Genomic DNA, 20,936 nt, shown 5'->3' with positions numbered 1-20,936 from the left:
TGCATTAAAACTCGCATAAATCATATTTTAATCAAGGGACAACTGAGGAAACAGTTTCACAGTGTCATTAAAACCCAATTTCCAGCAGCTTAGGGTCCCACCCACAGTCAAATGAGAAGAGGCTGGTAGTGTGAGTGCTGCCACCTGGCGGTGGTGCAATAGATATCCTCCATCTCCTAACAGGAAGTACCCAGCTGGTGGATACAGGTTGGTACTTTGTACAGATCCTGGATTGCCAATGTACACATCCAGAAATGGGCCTGTGGCATCACAAAGGCCCTGCAGCAGCACTGAGGGGAAATACAGCATTTCTTCTGTGGCTCTGCAGGAGGAAGAATCCTGACGCGGCACCGGCAGCACAGCAGAAGGCCTCATGGTCAGCAAGGCGACAAAGTCAGTCCCGCCTACTCCATCGCTTCTGGTTTGGGGAAATGTATGGTCCTGCAGACTGTGGTTAGTGGCTTGTCAAAGATATCTGAAGTTACCCTGTAAGAGTTTCCCAGGAGACTAGCACCTGAACTTCATAGATCAATCGATGGGTTCTTTGCCAGGGCAGCATCTGGACCAGCATGTTCAGGCTGTTCCAAGGGCTTTCGTCCTGTTTAAAAAAAGTCATACTTACATTTATTGCTTATTTGTGTGTTTTTAATATTTATTCAGATCATTTCTAAATATGAATGGTCTGATATGAATTTTTGAAGTCTGCTAGAATTAAATTGCTGTCTAAGCTCGGCCCTGTTTGGTCAGGAGCTTGCTTATGCCTAAGAAGGTTTCTATTTCTTTCATTGCCTGATATGCAGAGAGAGCAAACGTCTCCCCAGGAGTCAAGAAGTTACTGTGGCCTACAAGATTACTGTATCACAGAGATAAAATGTCCTGTTTGTGTTGAAGTATGCCCTGGTTGCCAACTACTGATCTATGTGACAGATGATGTACAGGTACTTTGTGCATTAATGCACAGTGATGTTTGAGCACCTTACTGTACCAAGGCTTGTCAAACTGAGTATCAAAAAGACAGAGAGTAGGTATGTATGTGGCATGTAGGATAACCCATTTTTATTATTAGACTATTAAAACTATCAGCCAGTTTATGTCTTTTATGCGATCTGTTTGAGAGGTATTTGCTCATCCTGTATAAATCGAGATAGACTGAATATTAGAAACAGCTTTCTGTATAACAGCAACACAAACTACAGCTGACACAAAAAAATAATGCTTTACAAACTTAAACGGCATTCGACTTTTATCTAGGTGTACCAAGTGGACTGTCAAGTGTACATATAAGTGGATAGACATGTTTAGAAAAAAGCATAATGATTAGACAAACTTAGAGAGACATGCTCATGCATCTTTTCTCTATCCTCCATCGCATCCTCTTTGACACATTCACCTCCTCAGTTGGGCAGCCCCCTCTTCAGCTTCTTTCTAAAGCATACTGACAGCAACAGCAATCAGGGCCGGCTGTTAAAATGGTAATTTATTTATTTTTATTATATATATATATATATATATAGTAAGTAAAGTCTCACAGATGCAAATTTAATATCACTTAATACTAACACACTTGAAACAGAAACACAGCTGAAAATAATAAGAGTACTTACACATTATGCTTCAACAAGAGTGTTTAGAGGATGACTGTTGAATGATTGTTGATTGTTTTTCCGAATTGGTGTTGAAATGGAATAATCAAAAGTACAAACTATCCACAGATTTATCACACCCAATCATCAGAAGCAGACAAACCTTCACGTGATGCTTCGAAGGAAAGGACGCCTCGTTTCTGGGATGCAACCAGAGTCTACAGCACCTCTGAGAGCCTGTACAACATATAGGTGCTTTAAGCTAAATGCTAATGTCCCCATGCTAACATACTCACAATGATAATGCTAATATAATGTTTACCATGATCTCTATTAAAGTTTAGCATGCCATAAATTTAACACAAAGTACAGCTGAGGCTGATGGGACGTCATTACTTTTGCAGATATGTAATCATAAACCAAATTTAAATGTTGACCTCATGGTTAGGGTTGGGCATCAAGGACCGGTTCCAAGTTGAAACCGTTACAAAATTCTTAAGAACCGTGGATTGGATAAGACTTCATATTTCAGCTCCTGATTGAACTGCAGTGAGCATTTTACAGTCCATAAAAGTGTCACTTAACTGCCAGGAAATGCTACGCCATTGTCGTTGATTCTCCTTTTAGGTATGCAAAAAGCTTTATTGATATCTGCTTATTTACAGCAATATCAATGGACTTTAGCCTTCTATGATATTTTCATATCACTTCAGAAACAGCTGACATAATAACTAACGTTATAGTCTACAATAAACTATGATAAAGATTATCCCGTGGTAGGTGTAGCATAATAATGTGAATGTAAAATTTCTCTGCAGGGAGATATCCAAGGCCCTAAATCCCAAACACAACCCTCCCTCCAGGGGGTGTCTGCCCAATCACTTGATACCAGCCTGGTACAACATAGAAAGAGAATAATTAAGTAGTATTTCTTTTTATAAATGCAGCGGAAAACATTTACATTTACTCATTTGGCAGATTTTTTTATCCAAAGCAACTTACATTTGAACGACGAGATCTACCTGTAACATTATACAGTATACTACAAAGTGCAGCAACAATACTTGCAAGAGCTATTAACACATACTGCAACAATGGGGTAGAAACTAAGGGGAAGCAACAAGAGTTAACAAACAGTGCAATCAAGACAATCGAGTTGTAGGGAGATAGAGGAAGAGGAGCACAGGAAGTGCATGTTAGAGGTTAGGGGTTAGAGGCGTTAGAAGAGAAAGTGTTCTTGGAAGAGATGAGTTGGAGTGACATGCATCCTATTGGGTTGGTCGAAAACCAGACACACCGCCGCGTTCTGGACCATATGTAGCAGTTTGCTGGGAGAACCACCAGGACGGCAGTGCAATAATCAAGGCGAGAGACAACCATGGCCTGTACCAGAAGCTTGGTAGCATAGTGAGTTAAGTAGGGCCTGATTTTTTTCTATGTTGTATAGAGCAGAGTAGCCACCTGGGAGTCAAGGGCAACATGGTCCGGGACGGCCATCAATCATGACTCCCAAGTTTCTCACCACCCTGTTTTGAGGAATCATCCATGCAGATATGTCCAAAAGATAATCCGTGATCCACGCCAAGACAGTGGGGTTGACTGTGTAACTATCAGTGTAACCAACATTTAGCTTCAATGAAGAGCTGATACTGATCACACCAGATAAAGCTTGTTACAGGGAACTGTAGGTGGAAATACCTTTACTTGGCATTACTCTGCGGTCTGCGCTGCTTATTGGATAATCTTTAGTGTTGTGCTGCTTTCCGTTCATGCCAGAATTATCTCGATAACTGGGTGAAATTTTAATCCCAGAAAAATTAGTAAATGCAAAAAAGGCTGCAAATCTGACATGCAAATCACGGCTGGAATAGTGTTGTGGGGGCCGGTCTGATCCACAGATACTGAATTTGACAGAAACAAGTGTATTGGATTAGAATCGCTTAATGTTAAAAATCTCTCAACTAAACAGAATCCTCACACACGTAGATTAAATAAATGTAATACTTACAGATAATGTTTCAAAGGGTTTGGAATGAGGACAGTGGTATTCAAACAGTGGCAATTCTAGTTATGGTCATTCTGTCGTCTGGCATCTTAAATACCCTAATTTGATATTTTAGATTCACTTTAGCGTTGCTGTGGCATTTTTACAAATTAGCATAAAATAATGTAAAATGTTCATGTGATGCTTTAATCACAGTTTTCTGACTATACTGTACATACACTTAAATTAGATTTTTAATGCAAGCCTTTTAGTTGTCATTGAGTATTCTGACATTGTGTTATCACTATGTTTACCAATGTAAAAGGATCTGAATTCTTCTCCCACCACCGGTGTGTGAGGTGTACAAGTTCAGCCCTGCCCTCATGCAAACACAGGCAAGACTGCACAGGTGAAGAGAAACAACAAGGAAACTGTGCACACCCAGGACTATAAATAGATTCTAAAAAAACACTGCGTTTCAAAGGTTGTTTGACTCGCTTGTTTCTTCTTTACTATTTTTCTAATTTAAAACCAGTTCCCATTTGGAACAGAGTTTGGGGGGAATTGTTAAGCTTTCAATTTGTCTTATGTTTTATTATTAGTTTTGTTTGTTTTTTTAAAACTCTAAGTCTGTTTGTGGGTGTGACCGTGCTTTAAACTGCTGTTACAGGAAGTGATGTGGCAGGGATGGGCTAAACAAGAACAAGTGAGGGCTATCACTCAGGTGAAGACAGCAGCAAGGTTTAATTTTCATTGCATTTTCACAGTATTCAACTCAGCAAAATCTCCAGTAAAAATATAACCAGGAGAGATGGTGACTGAAATCCTGAGGAGGCTTACAAGGACTTCAGAAGGTGAGATATTCGGCGTCTTCTCATGATTTGTAAGAGGCTTTTGTGACTCTGTATTGATTAAAAGTAAAAGGTGCATGAAACTTAAGCGCGAAATTTTAAATTATGTAAATGTCTTGTCATTAACAGATTTTATCAATTGCTTTTCATTTGCTTCTATGTTGTTTCTTTACTCAGATTGTATTATCTCTAACTCCTGGTTCAGACACTCAGTTAAAGATTTGGCTCTGTTCCTTCAAACATGTCCAAATATTTGCTTATTGCCACAGCCACCTACAACACAAGGCGTTATGTCCATGGTTGGCATTGATTTAATTTGCATCTGACTGAAACACCCATAATGGTCACACACAATAAAACATGTCGTAGGCGAGGAAGTTCTTCACCGTTGAGTGAAAACAACACTCGCAATTTAACCTGCGGAAAATTACACAGAGACGTTATCTTTTAATAGGCTACATTAGAAGACACTGACACATGGATATTTTATAAGCACCAAGCAGTTGGTGCCGCGTCTCAGTACCACAGTCTGTAATTAACAACAACAACAAAAAAACAGGGATCATGGTTGAAAACAAAATCCAAACGGGTTTTGTCTTTATAAAACTGCTGACAACTAAAGTCAATGGAGCAGACAGATACAGAGTGTGTGTCTGAAGGGGAAAGCAAGGTGAGCAGATTAAAGTAGTTTGTAAGTAAACACTAAAATAAAGTGGCTTATTAAGTAGAAATATTATTTAATAAGTCTGGCATCAGGCCAATTTTTTCCAAGCCGTTACATGGCCGGCCAGAACAAAGTCAATCCTTGCTACCTCACCTACACGTCTAGCTCAGACGGTACTGCGCGGGATTCCTGTTTTCCTTTTTTTCTCCCTTATTAAACAAATTGATTATAAGGACACTTTTGCACATGCTCACAATAAAGCATCGCGCCAAGAGGCTTTTTTGTACATCTGAACATGATACATGTGCTACAGATATTTTTTACATGTAGGTCCTACGTGCGGCGGGGGCTGCTTTTCACTTCCTCTTAGCAGGTGGCGCTATGACTATGGGTGAATGTTGGCTTGTACATGTATTCAGGGCGGGACGTGTAAAATTTGGTACAGATCTGAGCATGCACAGTCAAATTACAACTACTTCCTGTGTCATGGCGAAGCGTGGAACTTCTCCGCCACGCCACGCCGTTAACCAAAAACTCAAAGGTTTTACAACATGGCATCGTCAATGTGTTAAGGGTTTTCTGGGACAGATTTGAAGTTGATATGGCCAACCTGCTAGAAGTAGTACATTACAAAGTAAAACGTGTCATTTCCTGTTGCCAGCAGGTGGCGCTATGACTTTGACATGACATATTGGCATGTGTTCAGGGCGCGACTCTTATTATACTTATCAAATTTGGTGCAGATGTGAGCATGTATACTGAAGTTATAACTACTTCCTGTTTCATGGCGAATCATTGCTTTTCAACAACACGCCAAGGGCAAACTGGTCGACCATTTGTACATCTTTTAATCGTCAATGGTTTAGACTACACAGTGAAAATTTGAAGTCGATTGGATTAATTCTCTAGGAGGAGTTTGTTAAAGTATGTGTGTAAATCGGCAAAAATTACCATTAAATCCAAAATGACCGACTTCCTGTTGGGTATCGCGCATCGCTCCAAGAGGCTTTTTTGTACGCCTGGACATGATATACCTACCACAGAAATTTCGTACACGTAGGCGGCGCTATGCGGGAAACCCATAAAAGTTTTTCGCCACGTCTGAATTATGTGCAAAGTTTTTAAGCATGTTTAGGCCTCCAAAATTGAGATAACTTTGCAGATAAAAGAAAGAAAGAAAAAAACAAATTCCTTCAGTTCCAAATGGGACTTCGCATGTTTCATGCTTGGCCCCTAAACCACTAGAGCCCGACCGATATATCGGCAGGCCGATATTACCGGCCGATATGAGCTAATAAGATCCTTCACTCATGACATTGGTGTTGCATAGTTTGCCCACCAGAGGACGAGCAGCTGCAGCTCCCCTGTTAACAGCACTGCCTCACCACAAAAACCACAGAAGAAAACAATCAGCTGACCACAGCCGGCCCGCAGCATGTTAAAACACGCAGAGGGCTGTGTTAGCGGTGAGTCGGTCTTTTGTCAAGTTAATTACATGACTTTAATAATTATAATAAAAACAGACCCAGTCACTTCTTCTCTCCTGAAAAAGCTTTTCACTGCCCTCTCCCGGCTTCATAGCAGCTCACAGCAGTTGTTGGGTGTTGGAAGCTGCTGACAGACATAACTGTAGATTTATTTCAGTGTGGCAGTTCTAGTGAACGGTCCACTTTTGTCCCTAGTTCATCACTTCTAAATATTCTCTAAAATCACGTAACGTTACAGCAGCTAACGCTGCCCGTTGCTAAATTAGCCACAAAGCTAATGCCGTGTTTATCAGTGGAGGAGCGCTAACGTTAATGAGCCGCTAAACTATAGTTTCTGATCTATTCTAAATATATCTGCCTGTCTGCAGTTAGTCGGCGTGTCTGAAATTATTAAACCAGCGCGGACATGTAAATAAACGTGAGCTAAACAAGAATCTAACACGGCTTCCTGTAGCTCGTCTCTGTGTGACGTTGCAGATGTGAAACGCTGTAGTCTGAGCCGTAACTGCTCTGGTTGTAGTGATAACGTTAGTTAAATGAAATCTCAAAGTTGCAGACAGTCATGTTGTATTAGAGTCATTCAACAGCAGCTCACTGCATCATAGACGGCATGATTTATATGGTGGTTAAAAAATGGTTTCTCGTAGCTTTGGTTGGAATTAAAGAGTGCTGGTAAAGGGATGAACAAGATGTGAATATGCTACATTGAAATTGTGGGAGATTATGTGTAAAGTGAAAATACACATGCTTATTCTGTCTCTGTTTACAGATGTTGCCCCTTCCAGTAGCAAATATTTATGGATGTGACTGTTTACATGTTCACTTTTTGAGACAAAAATCCATTTTATAAACATAATCCATTTAGGAAACAGTTTTATAGCCCACATACATACCAGCTTTCAATATCTGCCTGTTCTGAGTGTAGTTTATACAGTAAAGGGGTCTACTATCCAAATCATTCTTAAAATCCAAATATCGGCATCGGCCCCCAAAAACCCATATCAGTCGGGCTCTACCCACCACCACAATTACATTGTCATTCTGTGGGATTCCAGCAGCCTAACCTGGAGCACGTTTTATTTTGAAATGTGCGAGAGAAGGCCCTGTAACCTGCTGCAGTTTGGAGATAATTAAAGCTATTTAATAGTCAGTGTTTTGTAATGAACATACAGTTGAATGGATCCCAGTCAGAAAAGCAAATTCTAATGGGGATCCTAAGAAAGATAAAATGTTTGTGTATGCTGTCAATTACAGTTTTTAGAAAGAAATTAAATCGGAATCGGCAAGTCAGACCTTTACAAAATCAGTAGTCTGAATCGGCCAGGAAAAATGCAATCTGTGCATCTCTAGTTCTTCTCTCTTTTCTTTTTATTACTTAAACCAGTTCCAGGCTTTTTCATTGCTGCCTCTATCTCCAATTTGGTCAGTGATTGAAATAGGTCTGCTGCCTATTGACGGCAATATTATTCCGATGGAATAAAGGTTGCTTGAGGATCAGGTTCTGGAACAGGAACAGCTCTTTTCAAGTCCAGCCACAAATTGTTAATTGGATTGAGATCTGGGCTTATGTGTAGCTTTTGCTGGATGCTTGGGGCCGATGTCTTGCTGGAAAATAAATCTTCTCCCAAGTTGTAGTTCTCTTGCAGACCGAGTCAGATTATCCTCCAGGACTTGGCGATATTTTTCTGCATTCATGTTACCCTCTACCTTTCCAAGCCTTCCAGGGCCTGCTGCTGCGAAGCATCCCAAGAGCATAATGCGGCCTCCACCATGCTTCACGGTGGAGATGTGCAGTGTTTGGTGTTCGCCAAACATAGCGTCTAGTCTAATGGCCAAAAAGCTCAATTTTTGTCTCATCAGACCAAATAACCTTCTTCCAATTGACCTTTGGGCGAATTCCAGATGAGATTTCATATGAGCTTTTTCCTCTTTGACACTCTCCCATACAGCTTCGACTGGTGTAGAACCCGGGCAACAGTTGTTGTATGTACAGTCTCTCCCATCTGAGCCACTGAGGCTTTTAATTCCATCAGAGCGGTCGTAGGTGTCTTGGTGGCCTCCCTCACAAGTCTTCTTCTTGACTTCTGTTGAATTAGGTCAGTCACTTTTAAGGAGGTGATAATTTTTGCAATTATCTTCTTTACCTTTTATATTTTTAATTAACTGACAGTTTGTTAAAGTCCATTTTCACTTTGATATTAAAGAGGGGTTTTTGTAAATTCTTGTCAAAAAAGCCAAATTATATTGACCATGATTTCATGTATAAGAAAACAAAAGTGTGAAACATCCAAGGGAATGAATACTTTATAGGTATTGTATGTATAATTATGATGAGGGGTAATTTGTACCTATAATTTTTTTTGAATTTTGATGCATTATGTGCAGAAGTTAGTTGGTCATCAGTTACGATCCTTAAGTGCATTGTTTTTTGCATTTAGTTTTCACCTCTCATGAAACGCCAATGGTGCGATATCTCTGACATTTCTTTAAACATTGACATCGTCTTTCTTGGGGCAGTATTTCCTCTTTTCAGTATGTTAAACTTTTACCCAACTGTTTCATTTTTAGTTGATCCAAAATGAGTCATTCAACAACAAAGCCACCACCTCAGATTGAAAACTGGACCAAGGAAGACGTCCACCAGTGGCTGATGACAGAGGTCAAAGTTCATGAGACTTGTGCAGACAGATTCTGTGAAGAGGAAGTGTCGGGAGACATTTTAGTTGTTTTTGAAAAGACAGACATAGTGGACCTGGGAATAAAACACGGTCCTGCTGTCAAAATCACATCTTATCTACAACATCTGAAAGAAGGATCACAACATGAATCACAGTTCCCAGCATATGTGGAAAACTGGACAAAGGAACAAGTGACCCAGTGGTTACTGCAGCACGTGAAAGTATATAGCAAATATGCAGAACGGCTACAAGAGGAAGACGTATCTGGAGATTGCCTCGTTTGCTTCAAGAAGCAGGATTTTCTGGACCTGGAAGTGAAAAGCGGTCCTGCTGTAAAGATTCTGTCAGAACTCCGTCAGTTAAACAAGAAACCAGAGCCGACACTGCAACCCATCCTTCACACCAGCACAGACCAAAAAGAGACTCCAAAACCCGCTCAACCGGAAGCTAGTCTGGCTCAGGACATAGCAGCCAAACAGGCTGAATCGTGTAACACGATTCAATCAAAACCAGTCAAAAAGGTGGAAAATGAATCTGAAAAGGCTCTGCAGCTAATTAAGAAAGCTTCAGAGAAGCAGCCAAAGCCACAGAACATGGGGGCTAGGAGAAAAGAAACAGTTGTGGTAAAATTTCTCTGTTTTCTACATTATAGGCTAGTATACAAAATATTATTGTATCCAGTCTGTTAATAGAGCCTTTTGATATGCAAGAAAAATCTATTTTGTTAGTGCAGTTTTAGAACTTATACAACTTAAAAGAATTTTTAAATGTAGACATTGATTAAAGTGTTGTTTACTAAATATTTACTTCTGTTTCTTCCTGTAGAGCACAGTCACATCCAAGATCACTATGGAGATCCATGAAACTCTCGAGAACCTTACAAAAGAAGACCTAAAAAAGTTTCATTTCTACTTAAAATTACACAAAAAATCTAAGGTTAAACCTATTCCTTGGTGTAAACTGGAGGGCAAGGACACCATGGACACTGCAAAGATGATGACTGAGCACTATAGAAGCAAGGAAGCTTTACAAGTCACAATTGACACTCTGAAAGAAATCAATCAACGTGAGCTTGCATGTCAGCTGGAAAAGAACATGGGTAAGACAACCTCTACCAACATGTATAATAACAAACATGTAAAATAGTCCCCAACAAACGCACTATTTCCTCCTGTTTGCTAGATAAAAACTACAGCGACCAGCTGTTTTAGGAAATTACTGAGACTTTTTAAACATGAAACTTATTATTATATTTGTGAGATAGATTTACATCTTCATTAGGAGCCAATGAGCTTGGAGCTGAGAGCCACAGACAGGAAGTCAACAAGTCCTCTAACCTAAACGACAAAACGGTTGTTTATTTATGCCTCCCAAAACAACACATATGATCGTTTACCTACAGGCGACCGGACCTTAAATACATTAAACACGTGGTTTACGTTGTGAAACTGTCGCAGTTTGGTTTAGGAAAGCGTTTGGGTTAAAGTCAGTTAATTACGTCATCTGACGGAAGTCACAGAAGTTACATGACGGATGTCAGTAAGGCTATTTAACTTAAAACTAAAAATAACTTATTTTAAATTAAAAAAAACATTTGGTTTTACAGTAAAAGTCTGGGATGTCACCCATCCAACCTCCTTACGCAGACTCTCTCACTATTTACCAGTATCACTCGAAATCGCAGTCACAACAAATGTTAATGTGGGTCATAAAAAAGTGCTGCACAAATAACCTATCTTGTCGCTTTTTTGGTGAGGAGTCTTAAACATATTGAGAGACGGACAAACACATTGTTGTTTTTCTCCTTTGGATTTGCTGGCAGTAAGCATCACCAGTCTTAACCTTTAAAGTTCAATAGATAAGTGTTGTATTTTACTTATAATGCATTTATTTCACTGCTCATACAGGTCAACCGGAGCAGCAGTGTCTTCCAAACGAAGTTTTGAAGAAAGAATCTAACCAGGGTGACAAACTAAAGGATTTATTAACGTGTGGTGGGAACCTGCTGGACACTTATAACAGATTTGTTGTTGTTGTGAACAAGAGCAGTCCAGGACAAGTGCAGTACCTGCAGTTTTTGAGTAAGCTGAAACTGTTCTGTGTGTTAGACTTTGACCCTAACTCCACCGCTCCAGGTGGAGTGTGTCATTCCTACAGAGAGTCAAGGATGGCCAATCTGCATAACCCATCACAATATCAAGGACAGACCGACTCCGTGATAAAGAACCTTAACCTCTGCAAACAGACCAGCTGGGTCTTCTGCAACGGCAGGCATGACCTTGACAACGACTCGAACAAGGAGCTGGACTATAAGAACTGGCTGAGGAAATCCTGCAGAGATGTAGAGCAGTTGGTTTCATTCATTTGCAACCCTGAAGTTCTTCTTCCTAGAAGAAGACTCATTATATTCCTCCTCCTTTCACCTGTGGACACTGAGAAAGACCCGGTTTTTGACACCTACAAGTCTTTCATAAAACACACTGAAGAGGAAAGCATCGTCACTCTCTGTGATTGTCAGAGCACGTATGAGAAATGGAGGGAGCTGGTTCAACAAAAGTGTGATTTTGACATTGACCGTCTATCCATAAATGAACTAACCCTAAGTGAGATCAATGGCACTATTATGGCTCTGGGACCAATCAGTCAGTCATCTGGAAGGCTGCTTCCCTCTTCCGGTTCCAGCGCTGTTGTCCTGAAACAGAAGGATGAAGATTTCATGACCGCTCTGGATATTTTGTGTCTGAATCAGTGTGAAAACGTTTATGATGAGAACAGCCCGGAGTTTGAAGCCTTGAGAATCAAAGTTGAGGAGGAATTCTACAGAGGAGGAAAAGTCAAATGGTGGAACTTCTACTTCTGTGACAAAGACAAAGAGAAGCCATTTGTCAAGCGGGACAAGTATGAAAATGTGAAGAAGATGATCAGACTTCAGTTGAAAGATTCCCAAGACATATGCGCTCTGCTGAATCTGTTTCACGATCCAGGCTGTGGTGGAACAACCTTAGCAATGCATGTGATGTGGGATCTCCGTCAAGAGTTAAGATGTGCTGTGCTGAAAGACAACACGCTGCCGAAGACAGAAGTGGCCGTCCAAGTCAGAAGGCTCATGAAACTTGAAAGTGAGAAACCATCTCCAGTTTTACTGTTAGTTGATGACTCAAAGGAAACCGAGAATCCTTACGATCTTGTAAACTGTATCGGTCAAGCTGTAGAGAATTTCTCTAACATAAATGTGGACGACTCACAAAACTGCAAAGTCATCATCCTTAACTGTGTTCGATCCCATAGCCCAAAGGAACAATACAGACAGCACGGTCCAACACAAAGTCAATACATAACTGCTTCACTAACAACAGATGAACAGAAGGAGTTTGAAAAGAAACTCAAAGAGCTCCAAAAAACTCATGAAAAACCTGAAAACTTTTACAGCTTCATGATCATGAAGCACAACTTTGACAAAAAATACATTGAGGACATTGCTCATAACACACTGGAGAACTTTGATATCAGCTCAAAGGAGGCCAAACTCTTTGCCTTTCTAGCCTTACTTAACACCTATGTGGCAGGATCTGAAATCTCTCTCTCTCTCTGTGAGGATTTCCTGGGAATGAAAAGTATACATTGGAAGGAGGACAGTGTAATGGACAGAATGAAGCCATATTCAAACTTTCTCATCATAGAGACAGTTGAAGACTGGGAATACAAAGGAATTCGAATCCTTCATCATTCCATCGCATCTGCATGTCTGGAAGAGTTGGAGAGAAGCTGCTATTTAAAAGTGAGTGAAATCTCTATGGAGATTCTTCACTGCGATTTGTTCTTCAGTAAAGTTGTCAAACACAGATTCATGCTCTCAATTCAACGGATGTTGATTGAAAGGCAGCGCAAGAAAGATGGAGATGAGAGAGAACTATTTTCTCCACTCATAGACAACATCAACAGCAAGCAAGGGAGACAGACTGTCCAAGAAATCTTTGTGAAAGCATCAACCAGGTTTGAAAAAAGTGCATCTATTCCTCAGGCACTGGCAAGATATTTGTACATCAACGAGCGTGACTTCCCAGAGGCTCTGAAATGGGCTGAGAAGGCCAAGAAAATTAAAGAAAACCCATACACATTTGACACAATTGGGCAGATTCACAAAAGCAATTTAAAATCAAACAACCACAGAGAAAAGCAGGAGACATCACACAATCCAGAAGACTTAAACACAAACATTAAAATAGCCGATAATGCTATCAAAGCTTTTAAAAGGGCTCAAGAGCTGGCAAATACAGAGGATGAACCTGAGATGGACGCTGCTGATGATGAATCAGATGACTATCCCAGAAAGTCATACAATGTTTATGGCTACGTGGGTGTGCTGGAAATTGCTTTCCTGGTCTTTGAGATATTGAGCCGATTGTCGTTCTTTGATGAAAGTGACCCAATGAAGAAGAGGTACTTGCGGAGTTTTCTGCAAAAAGCAATCCCAATCACCAGCGTGTATAAGGAGGACAACGAGATCAACAACAGATACGTGGAGATCATCAAAGAACACACGCAGTTTCTCCAAAATCTGAAAACTGAAGTAAAAGAAACGTTTGAAATCCTCGACTGTTACTTCACGTATATAAAAGCAAACAGTTCAGAATTCGATTCAAAGAATCGTTGGACTGTCTGTGGTCTTTTTAAAAGGTATGTAAATCTTTTTTGCACTGGACCAGATGAAATGAAAAAAGAACAACAAAACAATCCTAATCTCAATTTGAAAATGGATATTGAAGAACAAAGATCGTTTCTTGAAGAGAAACATGCAGATACATTTGTAGGGATTCTTCAGCATTTGGACAGACCTGCTGAAGAGATTGAGAAGATCACAGAGTGCTATGCATTCTTACAACAACAACAACTCCTCAACAAAAAACAAAAGACAAAGGAAAAAATCAATTACATTTTGTCAAACATAGTTCTTTTCATTTTGAAACCAAAATCTAAACATGTGAAGAGTTACAGCAAACTCTCTGCTCTCCTGCTGGAAACACTGCAAGATGTAGGACTTCGGTATCCCTTCCCAGACCCGTACTACCTGGCTCTGCTGTTACTGTGGCCAAGTCCTACTGAGGAAAACACAGAAATTGGGACCTACGTGAGAGCAATAAGAAACTCATCTCGCAAGCACCTGGCTCTGTTTCCGAAAAGGAGCACCGTTGCCCACCTCTACTTGGGGAAAGAAGAGGGACTCAAGAGGCTTGTTTCTAAACCCCAACTAGATGAGAATTTTAAAGAGATGCGCCGTGATACTTTGGCACAACTCTGGCGGAATGGAGATATATTTAAGACAAAGCGATTATCACCGCCTTCATCGAGTCAGTGGAGCCATTGAGCAAGGAGAGGTGTTTGCAAATTATGGAAAACTAAAATTCCCCGTGCGTCCAGCTCTCATTGCTGGTATAACAAGTGGTTTCAGCACAGAAAAGGTTTCTTTCTATCTCGGTTTTGCTATTAACGGACCCCTTGCTTATGATATCCAGTATGAAAACTAGGGTGGGTGAAACAAGTGCAACACAACACGTACAGTTTGAAAATTAGGTGAAGCAGCCCGTGACTTACTTCCGTGCTGTAAGACAGATTCCAGGGTTAAATGCCAATCCTGTAGCTCTAGCTGTATATGTACAAATGTTTTTATAAACTTTTATAAACCTCTCTTATCCCTTTTCCATTTGTTGACTGTCACAGATGTGGCACATTCACAACTTATGAAGTCCAGTATGAAAACTAGGGCAGTTGATCGTACAAACAAGCTCAACACAAGCGCTGAGACACGAACTGTACAGCAAGAAAAAAATAGGTGCAGCAGCAAACGACTCACTGTGATGGAATTTCAAACACAAAAACATGAGCAAATGATACGCAAGACAGAATCAGGGTTATATGCAATCCTGTAGCGCTAGCTGTATATGTACAAATGTTTTTATAACCTTTTTATGATATTTCATCTTTTACATTTACTCATTTAGCTGATGCTTTTATCCAAAGCGACTTACACTTGCTATACATGTCAGAGGTCGCACGCCTCTGGAGTAACGAGGGGTTAAGTGTCTCGCTCAGGGACACAATTGTGGATGGGTAACAGTGGGGGATTGAACCCGGGTCTCTCACACCAAAGGCAGGCGTCTTATCCATTGCGTTGTTTCTTTATTATCTGCCCTAAACATTTCAAGTATTTGTCTAGAGATATGGTAAAAATAATGTCTCAATGTGATGTGAAATTACATATTTCATTGGAAAATGTTACATTTTCTTGGCGGAGGAGCCCAAACCCCCCACCCATCTGACCATGACCAACACCACCAAAACATTCATCTGAAGCTCACATAAAATTGGGAAAGTGACATTTGAAGCTATTCTAATGTTCATCGCATGCTCATGGACACAAGAGCACTGCTGCTGAGACATGTTGTGTTGGGGTTTTATCTTCAGACATACTGCGCACTACGCGCACAAAAACAAATAGCTTCACCTCCGCTGCTACAACTCCATCCTAGGGGAAACACTGGCACGTCTAAACATCATACATCCAGCAAAGAGATCAAGAAGCTCTGAAGCTCCCACATCCCAGCTGAGAACGATAAAGCACTCAATTTATTTTATTTTATGTTTGGCTTAACATTAACATTATTGGAGAAAGATGAGTGAAGGTAACCAAATGGGATCAATATCTTCTGATCTTGTGTGAGAAATGTGCCTGATTGTTGTGGACATCATTTTCTATAGAAAAAGATTTTACTATCGTTTGTCAGTTTTACATGTTTTTATAATCATAAACTATGCAATATAAAAATCCTATCTTGTGTACTGTCTTAATTGTTGTTAGTAGTATTTAATTATTGTAACCTTAAATTGGTAAACATCTGTAGTATGAGGCTCTGTGACACAGCGGCGTGGTGGTGTGTCAACCTGTGTATTTCTGTGGGCTGTCAACAGCTCTTTAACAAGGTCTAAAATCTATTTTTCAATTCAAGCCTTGAAAAATCTATAAATTGTCTCAATTGTCTAGTTTTATTTGTGAGATCTTCTAACAAACATTTGATCTATTTATACATTCTTGTAATTTTCAGCAGCGGTATAAATCTAAGATTAGTAGTGACATGGAGTGATTAAAACATCAAAATATTGTGTATACAAAATGTAGGCTCTGCATAATGTATGATATTATTAGTAGTATAATATTAATTATTATTTTAATTAATTGCATTTGTCATGTGCTTGTGGTTCCTTCTTTTTTGTTTCTCCTATATGCATGAATTATGACAGCCGCTACTAAAATTTCACACAATCACTATTATATCAATGCACTACTAATTTTCACTCACACACTCTACGAGCACGGTAACAACAAAGTAAAACTGATTATTTGAAATGCACCTGTCCACAGCTAATTTTCAATTAGTTTACTCTGCAGGAGCCTGTAATACATTTCGATCAGACAGTCAGCCCCTTCAGTGCCTCGGTCGTGAAGAAAGTAAGAAATGTAAAACAAAAAGTCCCAAGCATACAACACATAATAGAGATAAAATAATTTAGCCATAAGGCTCTTCTAGACTTCCCAAATGTTCCTGGATTGAATGCATCAAAGTCTTATAGTAAAGAGTCTCATTCCAGGGCTTTTTGTGACGCTCATGTACAGTTTTACTATTGCTGCTTTTGCAATGATTGTGTATAGGGAAACGCCTTTTGGGTCTGTGTGCATGGGATTTATTGACAATGTAATTAGATATAATCATTAATAGGATCGAATCATCTATGTTAAGTCCTAATTTACACAGTACAGTACTGACCTTTGACCTCCTTACCGTTGATTTTAGGAATCTTTGTGTTGTCTTCACTGAGTAGTGGATAAAAGCATCAGCTATAACGTACCTGCATTTAAAAACAATTTACACATTCTCCAATCAGACATAACAAAAAATCTTTGTTTTAAGAATCATCCCTCAACAATAATGACTTGATAACTAACAACCTAGCTTATGCACATATTAATATTAACTTGACCAAGTATAGCCAAAGGGCTGAGGTAACTATGGCTGGCTTTAGATTAAAACTAGAGACTGTATATATATATATATGGTTTTCATGGTAAGCATAGGACATTTCCTATATTAGTATTGTATAATATACCTAATGTTGAAAATAAATAACTAGTTAACTAGAAACAGCTCAAAAGTAGCTTATCAACTGCCTACTGTACAGTGAGGAAAATACTTATTTGAACACCCTGCTATTTTGCAAGTTCTCCCACTTAGAAATCATGGAGGGGTCTGAAATTGTCATCGTAGGTGCATGTCCACTGTGAGAGACATAATCTAAACAAAAAAATCTAGAAATCACAATGTATGAAAGTGTAGCATTGGCATTGCAGTAGCACCGAATGACTGCTAAAAGGGTAATTATCTAGAGTAAGTAAGAATTTAATATCACTTAACAAACAAACATAGCTAACAGCGCCCTTTTATAAAATGAAGAACATAAACTACCGGATGTGAAATGTGTGGCTTGGGATATTTGGGAACTGCACCGAGTTATTAATCACAACACGTAAATGAGAGTAATGCTGCATTCATGTGCTCCTCGGATGGTTCCATTTCCAGAGTTGGAGGTCGTTCTTACGACTTTAGTGTGTTCATGAGCTTTAAGTCATAATGTGGAAACAATGTGGACGTTTTTGTATAGCGTCTGGGTAGTGGGTGTTATGTGATGCTGCTGTCCAAGTACTATGATGTCGACTCGGCAGGTCGTGTACCAAAAGTTGTTGTTCCAACTCGACGGGGCATTCAAGTGAAATTTTCCAGTCGGGAACTCATTTTTACTATTTTTCCTACACTACACACTAACTGCAGGTTAACTGCTGAAGGAAAACGTAAATGTCAGTTTAGAATCTCGTATTGTTATCATTATCTACCATCACTTCTATTGTCTAATGTTCAAAGACAATCAACCAATGGTAACTCTTGCTATTTAACACAAGTTTACACTTAGTGCTGTCTCTAGGGTTGTCGCAGTGAAGTAATTTCCCCCGCGGTAATTTGTTGTGGCTCAACATCGCGGTAAACGGTATTATTGCCATTTTTGGTGCCATATAGCACAGCAGTGTGTGTGTGGATCTGTGAAATCTGCTGCAGGCATCCAACACACTACACTCATTATTTAGTGAGCTTCAAATGAAGCTTACTGTTCAAACAGTTTGTCCTTCAGTATCTCAACATTAGTCCACTGGGGCGTTTCATTTACCTCAGGAGTCAGAGGTCGGAGCTGGGAATGACGTCACACCCCGAGTAACAAGTCAATAAAAAGTTGATTAAAGAAAAACGCATTGTGAGTATTTGCTCATACTAAACACAGGATTTCATTTCAGAAATCTGGTCACCTTACCACAGACAGCAGCTGGACAGCACTTTGTGTACGAAACTTTCCATGAGACACAATAACACAGAAGTGCTAATAAACAGTAACTACAGCTTTCGCCAACTGTTGATACTCAGAGCAGCCATCTTGGATCAGTACATTCCCTGCAAGTGTTCACACACACACACACACACACACACACCGCGAGAAGGTGACTTTTATGCGATAACGTGAATAAACACAATTCGCCATTACAACAACTGTATGAACCCAAAGTAAACATGTTGCTGTGATTTAATAGCAATAAACGGATCAAACTGATGCTGAAATAATTACAACATGATGCAGATTTGTTAAACATATGAATTGATGCTTTGTCAGGTCTGTCAGCAGGACAACAACTTCTAAAATGTTTTCTGAATGGAGCTCGGATCGATCAGGGCTATGCTATGCTAACTTGGTCACAGTAAAGTACAACGACAGCTGGAATAAAGTTACAGACACACTTTTCCTGATCTCACCAGTAGTTCAACCTCATTGTTTTCTTTTCTCCATGTAATGTCCAGTTTTGTGTGTTCTTTTTATATAAATACAGAGCTAACGACACTAACAACAACACTGGAACCGGATGTGCACGGAAGCTGCTGAGAAGCTCCAGTGAAGATAAATCCACGTTGTAATCCCAAAAACTAAAGTAAAAAGCTAATTTAATAAAAGCAGTTAACTCCGAGCTCCTCCCGCGAGTAAACGGTGTAGTTGTCAGAGCAGAATCTGACCGACTTCGGGTGTTTATTTGTCTAAAGGTTGCAGCGCTGCTCCCCGCTCCTCTCCCCCAAGTTTAGCAGCTCTCAGCCGGCCAGCAGATTATCAATCGCAAACAACATTCACAAAACTTAGATAACCAAAACAAAGTGAGTCGATATGAATAATGTTTCAGAAAGTGGATGAAAGCTAAATTATTGTTTTTTTTTATGTAAGTTACCGTAGGGCGTGTGTGTCTGCCGATGTACTCCACCTTGTGTTCTGGCATCAATCAGTAACCCCGGCACAGTTCTGGACTTTCAGTCGGTTTTTCAATCTCCATCACCCGTAACGATATCTGCAATCACAATAAAAACACAGGAGAACTTAATAACTTGGATGTGATAAAGTTCACGATTAAACAAACACAGTAATATTAATATTCAAAGGGAAATCTGCACACCTGCATCACCATAAACACTCCGCAGGCTGGAGCTGACAGGATGCAGCCGTTAGCCGGACCAACGGGGTTTCCTCCCCTCTGTACTGGGGCCGCCTAGCATGCTAACATTAGCCTTCAGGCTTTTTACCGCGATTCATTAAATAAAACATTTACAACAATTACAGTAAGACTCAACGCACAGGGCGAGTCGGACACAATATCAACCAACATACGACAGTTTAATCACGCCAAAGTCACAATTATCGACTTTTATGAACTTTTAAATCTTTTAAACGCAGTTCAACGGCAGCTCACCTCCGGCCGTGAAGGAAGCAACCGCCATTTTGATTTAAGGCAGCGGGAAGAAAGATGGACGACAAGCAGCCGAGATCACAACCATGAAGAAGAGTTGTTTCATTCCATATTCAGTCCTGGAGTCAGAGAAGTCTTCCTCATCAGAAGAACCTGCGGGGCTGTGCTGCCCTCTGCTGATCGTGAGGGGGTTTAAAGCACCAACATTAACTCATAAGATAAAAGTATTTCCACTAGTGTCATTTAAAATGTAAATTACCCTGAAAAACAAACCAAGAACCTTTATAAAAATAAATAATACACCAACAAAACAAAGTGGTTTCTATTAAAAGCTATCTGAAACAGAATGTTAAAATTAAAGGTGAGCTTACTCTACAAGTACCTGAAGTGAGGGATCTGGGGATAATTTTAGACTCCCAGCTGAACACTAAAAAGATTTACAAATCGATTAACCTTACCTGTTTTAAGATAATAAAATGCTTCACATTTGATCCCGGCTTGATGTTTCTAAATGCAATGATACTTACGGTTTAACTACCTGGTCCAACCAGTCAGTGATTAAAGGTAGGGCCAACTATTTTCACGATTAATCGACTAATCGTTAAGTCTATAAAATGTCAAGAAATTGGGAACAAAAATTTCCAGAGCCCAAAGTGACGTTTTCAAATTGCTTCTTTCGTCCAACCAACAGTCCAAAACCCAAAGACTCTTCATTAACTGTCATTAATGACAAAGATTAGCAGCAATTCCTCAATTTAAGTAAATTAAACCAGCTAATTCTTCACGTTTTTCCTTAAAAATGCCTGAAAC

The 20,936-nt window shown here is 39.8% G+C and overlaps 1 protein-coding gene and 1 long non-coding RNA gene across 3 annotated transcripts; one reads left to right on the top strand and one right to left on the bottom strand.

The window, feature by feature from the left end:
• Nucleotides 1-20,123, bottom strand: LOC119900203. 2 transcript variants are annotated; one of them, XR_005444025.1, is made up of 4 exons: nt 19,836-20,123; nt 19,614-19,730; nt 11,846-11,939; nt 1-598 (listed from the first exon to the last, which is right to left on the bottom strand). It is a non-coding gene; the product is annotated as an uncharacterized LOC119900203 (long non-coding RNA). The 2 variants fall into 2 exon arrangements; XR_005444024.1 differs by lacking the exon at nt 11,846-11,939.
• On the top strand, nt 4,269-16,075 carry LOC119900202 (sterile alpha motif domain-containing protein 9-like). Its single transcript, XM_038714959.1, is given in 5 exon segments — nt 4,269-4,421; nt 9,138-9,870; nt 10,073-10,346; nt 11,155-14,578; nt 14,580-16,075. Coding segments are annotated over 4 exon segments (4,614 nt in total). The 5' UTR covers nt 4,269-4,421; nt 9,138-9,147; the 3' UTR covers nt 14,773-16,075.
• Nucleotides 20,124-20,936: the final 813 nt, after the last annotated feature.

Source organism: Micropterus salmoides, unplaced genomic scaffold (genome assembly GCF_014851395.1).
Source record: "Micropterus salmoides isolate LMB-PRFRI ecotype aquatic unplaced genomic scaffold, ASM1485139v1 Ms_hic_scaffold_13, whole genome shotgun sequence".
NCBI classification, from domain to species: Eukaryota; Metazoa; Chordata; class Actinopteri; order Centrarchiformes; family Centrarchidae; genus Micropterus; species Micropterus salmoides.
The sequence above is the reverse complement of the archived record's forward strand: the minus strand, read 5'-3'. Positions and strand labels throughout refer to the sequence as shown.